The sequence below is a fragment of the Pelophylax lessonae genome (assembly GCF_965119305.1).
Source record: "Pelophylax lessonae genome assembly, chromosome: 4".
NCBI classification, from domain to species: Eukaryota; Metazoa; Chordata; class Amphibia; order Anura; family Ranidae; genus Pelophylax; species Pelophylax lessonae.
This window is the reverse complement of record NC_138771.1, coordinates 481,937,175-481,949,463: the sequence shown is the minus strand read 5'-3', so window position 1 is coordinate 481,949,463 and position 12,289 is coordinate 481,937,175. Positions and strand designations below refer to the sequence as shown.

The following is a 12,289-nucleotide window of genomic DNA, read 5'->3' as shown; positions in this document are numbered from 1 at the left end:
TTTGTGCTGGGAGCATGCCGCACAGCGCACTCCCAGCACAGAGATCGGGGTCTTGCTAAGAGCCCAGGGCCCCGTACTCAGGATCGTGACCCGGAACTCCTGATTCCGAGTGACCTGATTGGCTACCACAGTGAGCAGTCACTGTGAAGCCTGCCCCTGTGTTTCTCTGTGAATAGAGGAGAGAGATACATTGTATCTCTTTCTCCTTGCAGAGAAAGAAAAAAAAAGTGTGTATAAAAAATAAAAAAATAAAGAAAAGAGAAAATACCTAGATCAAGGTTTGATCTGATCTAGGTCAGTGCCAGGGTTAGTGGTTCAGTCAGGGTCTGTATTTTTTGGGCAGGATATTATTATTATTATTATTATTTTTAATTAGTGCCCGTGTGTTTTAGGTAGGACAAAAAAAAGCAAGATGCACACTATTGTTTCTGGGCTGTACTACCGGTACAAACAACAAATAACCTACACATGTCTGGTATGGCTGCAATCGTCAAGAGCAGGAGAATTTATTTTGGGTTGTTCTTTGGTGGTAGGTTATGGTAGTAACAAGAACTATACAGCTAAAATAAATATATATATATATTTTTTTTTTTTTTTGAGACAGTTTTTCTTTGATAATAAAAAAATCAGATTTACTTAACCATTTACCACCAAATGAAAGCCCAATTTGTCCTGAAAAAAACAAGGTATAATCCACCTGGATGCACAAAGTAGTTGTGGTGATATGTATGGTTTTTCTAACGCATGTTAAAGTTGCAAAATTGTGCTTTAGATCTGTTTTAATCTTAGGCGTGGCTTGTGTTTGTGCCCAGATGTGGCGCAGGCACCGTCTAAGTACCGGTATGCAAATATTTTAAAAAGTGCCTACAGTGAACGTTTATCCCTTTTTTTATATATTGATGTTTCCCTTAGACATGCGCTGGTTTGGTGGAGTGCCATTAATATCTTTTGGCAAGAAGACCGTAAAACAACCTATTTATGTGAGTAATAATGAGAACAAGTTAACACTTTCATGTACCAGTCTGTTTTATGTTCAGATTCCAGTGCCTGTATGAGCAGGGCTTCTTTTTACAAAACTGGATGGAGGTAGTTAGTGGCGTTAAATAACTTAGTCCATAAAAATTACACAATTCTTTTTTTTTCAGAGGTTGAAGAGTTGGAGGGAATCCATTTGAACTGTTTTTAAAAGTAAAAGTGCTGCCTAAGAACAAGCTTCAAGGGATTTTTAAAGAGATATTGCTAGAGATGAAATGAAAAGCACCACATCCCTTTAATTGAGTAACTACAATGGAGGGGGGCAAGTGGGACTTTAACGGTGCTAAATGATGGAGAAAAATCTGAATTCTCAAAAATTGTACATTTTATTACACATCAAAAGTGAGGACAAGACAATACATCAATATAAAATGATAAAATCAAGAAAATGCACTCGAAAATATCAACTCAGAGTTGATATTTTCGAGTGCATTTTCTTGATTTTATCATTTTATATTGATGTATTGTCTTGTCCTCACTTTTGATGTGTAATAAAATGTACAATTTTTGAGAATTCAGATTTTTCTCCATCATTTAGCACCGTTAAAGTCCCACTTGCCCCCCTCCATTGAAGCTTCAAGGGATATCTACTACATTTGTTTAGAAAAGCCTCTTCTCTATGAACCTCTTTTCCAGGACTCTGTTACTTATCAGTTTAGTTCATATGACTGGAACTAGTCCCTGCACACCTTTCATCCCTCTGACCAATGACAGTCACTGTGGCACTCTTGTCGGATAAGGGGTGGTGTTTGCTTTGTTGCTTATGCAGGGCAAAGATACAGGTTTACTTTAGGGGTTATGTTGCTGACATCAGTTTGGAATGCCTTTGACATCATAATTTATTGAAAGGTGCATTTGACTTCCTTCTGACATGCATTTGACCTCCTTTAAGCGCTTTCTGTATTCCCATAGACTTGTATGAAGTCTATGAAGGGAATGGAAGCAGCTTTGACACCAATAAATGGCAGGTGACACAGGCCTTAAAGCAAAGACACACACACTTCCCTTTCTTCACCCCCCTTTTTCTCACACCACTTTATTCAGCTGCTGCATGTGAAAGCCAGTTCCTGTGTAAGCTATGGGTCACTGGAATTGTATCTTATGCAGGAATAGGAACTATCCTGCTGACTGCACTGATTGACCTATTGCTATCCCATAGAGTGAATTACATGCTCCTGCATACCTTGAAGTAAGAGCAAACACTGTTGGTCCCTGTTTTTATGTTTAAATCGTTTTTTATTATGAAAAGTAATACAAAAGTAAATACAGGGACAGTATCGGTTACATCAAGATAGAATGGACATCATACCAGATGATAAACAGTGGTCCCTGTTTTTAGATCAAACATTTACATATGAAGTTCAGAATGCCTCACTGGTTTTCTTGAAGGATTTCCTGTGTCCCCAGTTTGTACAATCTCATTTACCTGGCCATACATTTAACAATCTGACTGTACTATCTTTGTGCTATCCCCTTTAGATTTAGATTAGCCACAACCATGAAAAATGCACCACATAGTTATTAGTAGAGCTATAGGACTGTGCAGTCTGATTGAAATGTGTGTGGGAAGCTCTAGATCAGGGGGAGTGTCAAACTCAATTTCATCACAAGCCACATCAGCAGTATACATGCCCTTAAAAGGCCAGTTGTATCTGGGGTGCACTACATACAGAGTGCATGGTTCAGAAGTGGGTAATGCAGTGTGCAACCTCAAACCCCCAACCAAAGCATCCTTGCATCTCTCTCTCCTTTTTTTGCCTAGCTCCCTTTGTTGGCGGCTCTACTTCCCATGTATTTGGCTCTAGTACCTCCCTGGGTAGGCGGCTCTGCTTCACATTGCAGGGATATTGTTCCCCCTCTCAGCTTCTGGAGATCTGTCCCTGCCGTGCCCTGCCATACGTGAGTGCAGGAATCTTTTAGATCTGGGAGCCATTGAGAGCAAAGCTATCCCTTGTGGTTAGGCTTCTGTGTTTACAGAATGGACCCTCGCCATGCTTTGATTGCAAAACTGGGTGTGAGGTCAACACGACAAGGCCTAGTGGGCCGGATTTTGCCCGCTGCCTTGTTTGACATATGTGCACTAGAATAACCAACAAGTACTGCATGTAGTGCGATAGCCCAGTGGAATAATTTGGACCATCCCTTGTCTTACCTAGTAATGGATAAAAATTTAAAGGAGATAACAGTGAGATTTTTACATGTCTGGTCAACTTTAGGAGCAGATCTGGTGTGTTGTCTGAGCATGACTTCCTAGGTTGGCACCCGCAAACGTATCCCTATTTATATGTCTGATTCTTTTATATTCTGCAACAGGAGCAGTGGAAATACCCCTGTTGCAGATGCAGTAAGAACGCAGCTGGGAACTGTTTGGGAGCAAATGGGTGCCAATAGATATTAAAATCAACCAAAAAAACCCCCCCTTTACCAAAATAACTTTAGGTGCTATCCCAGTTAGTATCTTTTTGTCTCTTTTTGCTCCTTTTAGTAGTGATCATTACTCAGTAGTGGTAATCAGAGCTATTATATAATATATTTATATATATTTTTTTTTTTAAGAATCCCAGTTTGTCTTTGTATGTGGCACACAATCTTGATTAGTGTGTTTTTTTTGTTTACTTTTTTTTTTAGGTAGCAGATGTTGCTCGAGCTATAGTGAACATCGCCAAAGACCCTGACTCGATAGCAAAGACTTATGCTTTAGCTGGGTAAGATATGTTCTTGGTCTCTATTTTAGTATCTTCATCAGAAGTTCTATCCTTGGTACTGTGATTATTATGATTTGTAGCTGTCCTTTGAGTGTCACTCCACCCAAAAATGGTATTTCAGTTACGGATGCATGCAAGTTAAACACTTGCTTGTATCTTGTATTTCTCATGGACTACATCAGCAAGAAATCCTTGTTGCTATGTATACACTTGCCACGACATGTCACTCCACTTATGTGATACAAAACACAAGCTAATGATTTTCTTTGGTTTGTGAGTAGATGTATGTGCTGCTTCCAATATGATGACTGCCCAGTTAGTCAAAGATACAAGTTACCCCTGGAGGCTTATTTTGAGAATTACAAATTTGTCTGTTAAAGGTTATTTCCACTTTTGCAGACCAACTGGGATTAGGGATGGACGAACGGTTCGGCCCCAGCATGAGCTTGAGCCTAACATTTGCCTGTTCAGGCGTTCGTCAAATCCCCAAATTTGTAGGGTGTTCTCCGGGCGCTCGCCTTGACGAACACCCTGTAATGCTGCGCCCTGTTTAGGCAAAGAGAAGCTTTAGGAAGCCAGCCGTGGCGTCCTTACCAACTGATGAGGAGTCAGCTGTCAATGGGTTTCCAGGCACCAGGTGCTGGTTAACCAGTTTAGGACCGGAGGATTTTCCTGCTTTACGTCCAGGCATTTTTTTTTTATATGAAATCCCCAAAAAAATGTAAAAATCAAAATTTTTTAACATTTTAGCCCAATTTGTTTCCTGTTACATATTTTTGGTAAAAAAAAATTGCAATAAGCGTATTTTGATTGGTTTGCGCAAAAGTTATCGCAGCTACTAACTACGGGAAATGTATGTAATTTTTTATTATTGTTATTTTTTTTTTTTTTTAACTAGTAATGGCGGCGATCTACGATTTTTTTTTTTTTTTTTTTTTTTGCGGTACTGCGACATTGCGGCGGACAGATCGGACCCTTGACTGACATTTTTGACACTTTTGGGGGTACCAGGGACATTACTACAGTAATCAGTGCTATAAATATGCACTGTTACTGTAAAAATAACACTGGCAGGGAAGGGGTTAACTTTTATCGGTGATCAAGGGGTTAATGTATGCCTGGTGCTTACTGACGTGTGTGGGGGGAGGGGACTGTGTGACACAAGGACAGATCGAGGGTTCAGCTATGCTGAATCCTGTGATCTGTCCCTGCCTGTCACTTAGGAGATCCGCCCGCTTTGTTTACACAAGCGGGCGGATCTCCTCACTCGATCCCCGCCGCTCCTCCCCTGGCCCGACTCTCGCTGTGACTGAATACAGTGGGAGCGAGCCTTCGGCGCCGCACGCATGCCGCCCACCAGGGGAGGAGTCCAGCGACGTAGACCTAATTTCAGTGCCAGTTTCCGCATTGCGCAGTTTTTCTCACTGAGATCTGCAACTTACTGGGGGTGTCAATGTAAAGTTAATGATACCCCAAGATCTGTGAAACTGTGAAATGGCTCAGAAATTGGATCGCATGTGTGTGAACACCCATGCAATCGGATTCCAGTGCAGACCAAAAAAGGGTCCTGCGTCATTTTGGTGCGAATGCAATTTCAGCGATACAGCTTGTATGGCTGAAATCGCATCACACAGACAATCACATGTGGTCTGCAAATCACATGCGATATCTGGCATCGCACTAGTGTGAACCGGCTCTTAATGTGATGGCTGCATTTCTTTTCTTTTTTTTTCAGCTCAGAACATTTTTAGCAAGTACTAAAAACACCTGTTTACCACTGATATCACAAACAATGTTAATTTTATTTTATAAACTACTAATCCCATCAATCCTAATGCAATCTAGATGAACAAAGGCAGACATTATTGAAATATTATCATTTTTTACTTGCTCTCTCTATAGCATACAACCCCCCAGTTGCTTTTAGTTATCACCCTGGTACCTATTACTAATAAAAAATGCAGTGCTGCAAATGAATATCGCGTGGAAAAAAGGCTATACGGTAGATATTTAGAATACTTACTGTAGTGAATATAAAATAAAGTGCATACAATAAATCCTGAGCATTAATGTAATAGCCCCATATAATCAGCAACTGACCAGTTCTTCTGTGCCCCTGAAAATATTTACCTATCCCAGAGTTCAGCTTTAACGTTCCAAAGAAATAATTTTAGGAGCCACACAAATTTCTTTAACCACTTCTGGACTGGAAGGATTTGCCCCCTTAATGACCAGGCCATATTTTGTGATTCGGCACTGCGTTAATTTAACAGACAATTGCACGGTCATGCGACGCTGTACCTAAATAAAATTGATGTTCTTTTTTTTCCCTAAAAAAAAAAAGAGCTTTCTTTTGGTGGTATTCGATCACCTGCGCGATTTTTTATTTTTTGCGCTATAAACAAAATATAGCGACAATTCTGGAAAAAAAAAACAATATTTTTCACATTCTGCTGTATAACATTCCTCAAAAAAAATGTAAAAATCAAAATTTTTTAACATTTTAGGGCAATTTGTTTTCTGCTACATATTTTTGGTAAAATCTCAAACATATTTGGATTGGTTTGCGAAAAAGTTATCGCGTTTTTCTAACTAGCAATGGCGGCGATCTGTGATTTTTTTTTTTTTTTTGCGGGACTGTGACATTGCGGCGGACAGATCGAACCCCTGACTGACATTTTTTACTCTTTTGGGGGGACCAGTGACATTATTACAGTAATCAGTGCTAAAAATATGCGCTGTTACTGTAATAATGACACTGGGTGATCAAGGGGTTAAATGTGTACCTAGGGGCGTGTTTCTAACGGTGGGGGGGCGTGGCTTGTTAAATGATCACAGAGACCTGTGTTCCTATATCCCATGGATTGCAAGATGAAAAACAACATGGGTTTACTTCAGGGAGATCATGTCAAACAAATCTTATAGATTTTTTTGACTGGGTGACTAAAATAATAGACGGTGGAGGTGCAGTAGACATTGCATATCTAGATTTTAGTAAGGCTTTTGACACTGTCCCACATAGAAGACTTATCAATAAACTACAGTCATTGAGCATGGACTCCCATATTGTTGAGTGGATTAGGCAGTGGCTGAGTGACAGACAACAGAGGGTTGTAGTCAATGGAGAACATTCAGAACAAGGTCATGTTACCAGTGGGGTACCTCAGGGATCTGTACAGGGACCAATTTTGTTTAATATCTTCATAAGTGATATTGCAAAAGGCCTCGATGGTAAGGTTTGTCTTTTTGCTGATGACACAAAATTATGTAACAGGGTTGATGTTCCTGGAGGGAAACGCCAAATGGAAAAGGATTTAGGAAAACTAGAAGAATGGTCAGAACTCTGGCAACTGAAATTTAATGTGGATAAGTGCAAGATAATGCACCTGGGGCGTAAAAACCCAAGGGCAGAATATAGAATATTTGACACAGTCCTGACCTCAGTATCTGAGGAAAGGGATTTAGGAGTAATTATTTCAGAAGACTTAAAGGTGGGCAGACAATGTATAGAGCAGCACGAAATGCCAGCAGAATGCTTGGATGTATAGGGAGAGGTATAAGCAGTAGAAAGAGAGAAGTGCTTATGCCGCTGTACAGAACACTGGTGAGACCTCACTTGGAGTATTGTGCGCAGTACTGGAGGCCATATCTCCAGAAGGATATAGATACTCTAGAGAGAGTTCAGAGAAGAGCTACTAAACTAGTACATGGATTGCAGGAAAAAACTTACCAGGAAAGGTTAAAGGACCTTAACATGTATAGCTTGGAAGAAAGAAGAGACAGAGGGGATATGATAGAAACTTTTAAATACATAAAGGGAATCAACTCGGTAAAGGAGGAGAGCATATTTAAAAGAAGAAAAACTACCACAAGAGGACACAGTTTTAAATTTGAGGGGCAAAGGTTTAAAAGTAATATGAGGAAGTATTACTTTACTGAGAGAGTAGTGGATGCATGGAATAACCTTCCTGCAGAAGTGGTAGCTGCAAATACAGTGAAGGAGTTTAAGCATGGGATAGGCATAAGGCTATCCTTCATATAAGATAGGGCCAGGGACTATTCATAGGATTCAGATATATTGGGCAGACTAGATGGGCCAAATGGTTCTTATCTGCCGACACATTCTATGTTTCTATATATAGAAGGATCACAGGAGCTCTGTGATCATTCCAGGGAGAACGATCAGCTTTGTTTACAACAGCTGACCGTTCTCTCTTAGCGGGGAATGATCGCGGGTGTCAGGTGACAATCTGAGCCGCCTGCCCCCTGCATCCTCTTCCCCGCTGACGAGCAGGGGCCAGAGCGTGGCGCACGCTCGCCCCCTAGCTGCCAGCGCGCGACCAACGTATACCTACGGCGATTCGCACAGGAGCGGCTGCCTGCCGCAGTATAACTGCGGCGGGTGATCATTAAGCAGTTAAAAGCTGCTACTTGGATGCAATAAAAAGTAAGCAGTATCAGACTTCACTGAAGACAAGCCAATAAATGTTGGATTCTGATTAGTTGCTATGGGTTACTGTACTCTTTATTGAATAAGTTTGAACAAATCTTGAACAAAATATAATCTCCTAGGTAGAGCTTTATCATTTTTAACCACTTCAACCAAATAGGACATAACTGTATGCCCTCAGGTTGAAGTGGTTATACTGGGATGATGGCTGCAGCCTGCGATTGGCTTTCTTGTAGAAGTGATACGAACAGCTCTGCAGCTGGTTACTTTTACAGTGTGCGGATGGACCGCCACCTTTTACCAGGTTTTCCTGTGCTAACAGGGAGCCCAGTACCACCACCGTTAGGATCGCTACATCCGTACATGCCTCCCCTCTGTTATGTAAGAAACTGGAAGCTACAAGGATTACACCACGGTCAGTTTCAGCTTATTTTTTACAAGCAGTTTACTGGCTTATAAAGCATATGCTCAAACCCTTTTGGGGGCAGAGGAGAGATCTGGGGTCAGATAGACCTCCGATCTCCCAGGAGAGAGGATCTGTCACAGCCCATGCTATCACAAGGGATGATGTTCATCCATTGTGATAACAATAAAGTTAATAAAAAAAGTTTTTTAAATAAAATTAAAAAAAAAAACATTTAGTGTGCACTCTAACCTTAAAGTGCAGCTATAATAGTTTCCACTCTAGTGCACTCAACTCCATACTTGGAACTCAATTAGTTATGGATATTATGCTTTTGGGTCCTGTGATGTACTCCAAGAAAAGGATCCTGAAGGTTAACCATAAATGTAGATTTATTGATGAAAGATCAGCTATCTTGTTTTGGTTTATGTCCCATCTTCTAATAGTCCTCATATTGTATTCTCTTTAGACCTAACCGATATCTCCTCCAGGACATGGTGCGATATATCTACGCCGTTGCTCACAGACCTTTGTTCGTGTATCCGTTACCTCGCCCTATCTACCAGTAAGTACACTATAACTATCCGCAGGAAAGTTCTTGGACAGATTATATTTATTAGACAGCAGTGCATTTCCTGGTGACTTTATATTTTGCAGTTTATGCACCAAATAAGAATTGATTGTCCCTTCTAACATCTGTTTTCCTTTATTATATGCTGTCTTAACCATTGGATATTGTTAGTTGGCAACACTATTGGATTTTATCTTTTTTGTGGAGAGTTATGTCTTTGAAGAATAAGTGTGCAACTTTTGAGTTATTTAACCCCTTGGTGCCGGCCACATGCATATATGCAGCCGCTGTGCGGGTGGGCTTTAACATATATGCTGCCCTGGTAACAAAAACTTGCCGTGCTGAGAGCGCTTCCTGGGTGCTTCCAGCGCAGTAGCCGCTGGTACAGGATCATGTGACTGCTGCAGCTAATCACAGCGGCCGCATGACCTGAATGCCCACCTCCAGGCTTTTAGAACTCTTAAAGGGCCGGGATGCAGTCGGTGTGAAGGGGTTAATTTCAACAGCTCTAGTTATGACTTTGAGAATTTTCTTTTATGCGACACAAATCTTCCAGGCATGTACAGTATTTATCCCTGTTACCCAATGATGAACTATTCTGATGAGAGCACATCTAACTATGTACAATTATGTAGATAGCTCTGTCTGTGCAGACTTTTCAGGCAATAAAAAAGAAAGTGACGTCATCTACCTGCCTCTTCACCTTGTCCAACTACAGAACACTTTGCATTTTTTCAGAAAATTCAAAACATTGTTTTGAGTAGCACCCGTCCTGAGCAGCTGACCACCTGTGTTCACAATGCATCAGGCTGGCCTCTCAGTACAGGATCCAGATACAAGTTGAGGTCATTGGAGAGTAGTGGTGTCGACTTCAGTGATTTCTAGCTTTCAGGGGCATCGGCCAGGTATGATAAATGCATAGTTACAATGGTCCAAACTGGACCAATGTAGCTATGTAAAATATAGCGATGTGCAAACATTTGGCACTATATAAATCCTGTATAATAAAAATAATAATAATGTACCATGTCTGGATAATTCTTTAAGGCTGAACTCTAGACAGAGAAGAGAGACAAATAATGCAGCTATATATCTATTGATCCATCATCAGATGTATTTTTAAATTGAATAAATGTAGGTACCTGAAATTGTATGAAATTAGCCTTGCAGTCTCTGTAGGACAGAACAGAGTAATCTATAAAATCAGTCTGCTGCTTCTCCTTTTACTGTCCAGTCTCCGGCTGGGAGAAGGACAAAACCTGTAATTGCTTAAACTGCAGATCAGGGCAGAAGTATGGCAGAGCTGTTTAAATCTCAGGATGGACAGAAATACACAGTTGGTGAGGTTGAAAAAAGTCACCAGTCTATCCAGTTCAACCTATGAGTGTGTTTATGTCAATAGTACATTGTATACCTCTGTGTTGTGGTCGTTAAGGTGACCATCTAACAAGTTTTTTTAAACTATTGATGCTCCCTGCTGACACCCCTGCTAGTGGAAGAGAATTCCACATCCTTACCACTCTGACGGTATAGAACCCTTTACGTGACTGTGTTCTGGCCTCCCTTTCTTACTATTTATATACTTAAAGAATTTCTTGGGTGTTTTTTTTTATACTTTCTTCCGCTATGTGCCTTTTGTGTTCTTTTTTAGCCACCTTGATTGTGCCCCTACATTTTTTATTGCATTCTTTGTAATGTTGGAATGCTGCCAATGACCCCTCAGCCTTGTATTTTTTTGAAGGCCTTTTCTTTAGTTTTCCTATGGATTTCTACGTTGGAGTTTAGCCACCCAGGGTTTATTTTAGCTCTTTCAAACGTATTCCCTGTTGGAATGCACTGGCTAGTACCTTTTATTTAGTATGTTCTTAAAGCACTCTGTTTTTCTCTGTTCTTTGTTCCTAGTATTTTATCCCATTTTATATTGTCTAACAAAGTGCAGTTTAGGGAAGTTGGCTCTTTTGAAATTCAGTGGCCTTGTTTTACCTTTTGTGTTTCCTATTTCTATAAATTTACACTGAAACAAATTGACCTATGGTCACTGTTTCCTAGGTTGCTCCTTATTTCTACATTTGTGATCAGGTCTGTATTGTTAGTAATCAGTAGGTCTAGTAATGCATTGTTTCTCGTTGGTGCGTTCACCATCTGACCCATGAAACTGTCCTGCAAAGCATTTAAGAAATGACGAGCCTTCGATGAATGCGCAGTTCCTTCTGCCCAGTCTATATCTGGATAAATAAAATCCCCCATTATAATGACATTTCCCATCCTTGCTGCCATTCCAGACTGTGATAGGAGGTCCGCCTCCCCCTCCTATAGCATATGCCCAATATTACTTTCCCTATAGTACCTTTCCTTTGAAGCTCTACCCATAGGGATTCTACCTCCTCCCTAGCTCTATTTGTGAATCATGATATTGATCCTCCTATTCATTTGCACATTTTTCTTGATATACAGACATACCCTTCCCCCTTTTTTACCCTCTCTATCTCTGCGATAAAGGGAAAACCCATGATTGGTTGCCAGCCAATCATGAGAGCTGTCAAACCAAGTCTCCAAAATTCCCACAGAATCGAAATCCTCCTCATACGTTAGCAGCTCCAGTTCTCCCATCTTGTTGGCCACTAGCATTGGCATACAAACCTTGTAATTTTGTCCGGTTGCATTCTATATCCCGGTAGATGTTACGCGGCTGCACTTTCGATTTGTCAGCCTACCTACCTTGGTTTTTGGATCTCTGGTCACCTTACCGCTAATGCCCCCAAAAATGCCTTCTGAACCTTGCTCCCCGCTGGCTAATTCTACATCTGGACCCTCAGCTCCTTCAGGACCTGAGCTTCCAGGGAAGCAACGTGCTTACATTTTGCGCAGCTGTATTCGCCCTCGATTGAATGATTGAGGAATGCATACATGACACAAGATGTACACCGAGTCGTATCTCCACATCCGCTGGGCATCGTACCCACTAATTTAATGGGGATTGGGAATTTAATTCTGATTAGCTGTTTACTAGCTTCCTGACTCTAATTTCTCAGCACACAGTTACTCCTCAGTCACACACAGTATTTAACACTACACAGTCACTCCTCTCAGGTACAGTACTCAGGTACTCACACTCCACCCTGCTC

At 40.9% G+C, this 12,289-nt stretch overlaps 1 protein-coding gene across 1 annotated transcript in view; it reads left to right on the top strand.

The window, feature by feature from the left end:
- The window catches only part of NDUFA9 (NADH:ubiquinone oxidoreductase subunit A9), a 40,990-nt gene that overhangs the window by 23,752 nt on the left and 4,949 nt on the right, over positions 1 to 12,289 (top strand). Inside the window, exons 7-9 of the mRNA XM_082254884.1 lie at positions 913 to 980; positions 3,664 to 3,740; positions 9,063 to 9,158. Coding sequence (XP_082111010.1) covers positions 913 to 980; positions 3,664 to 3,740; positions 9,063 to 9,158 — 241 coding nt within the window. The remainder of the gene's footprint in view (positions 1 to 912; positions 981 to 3,663; positions 3,741 to 9,062; positions 9,159 to 12,289) is intronic.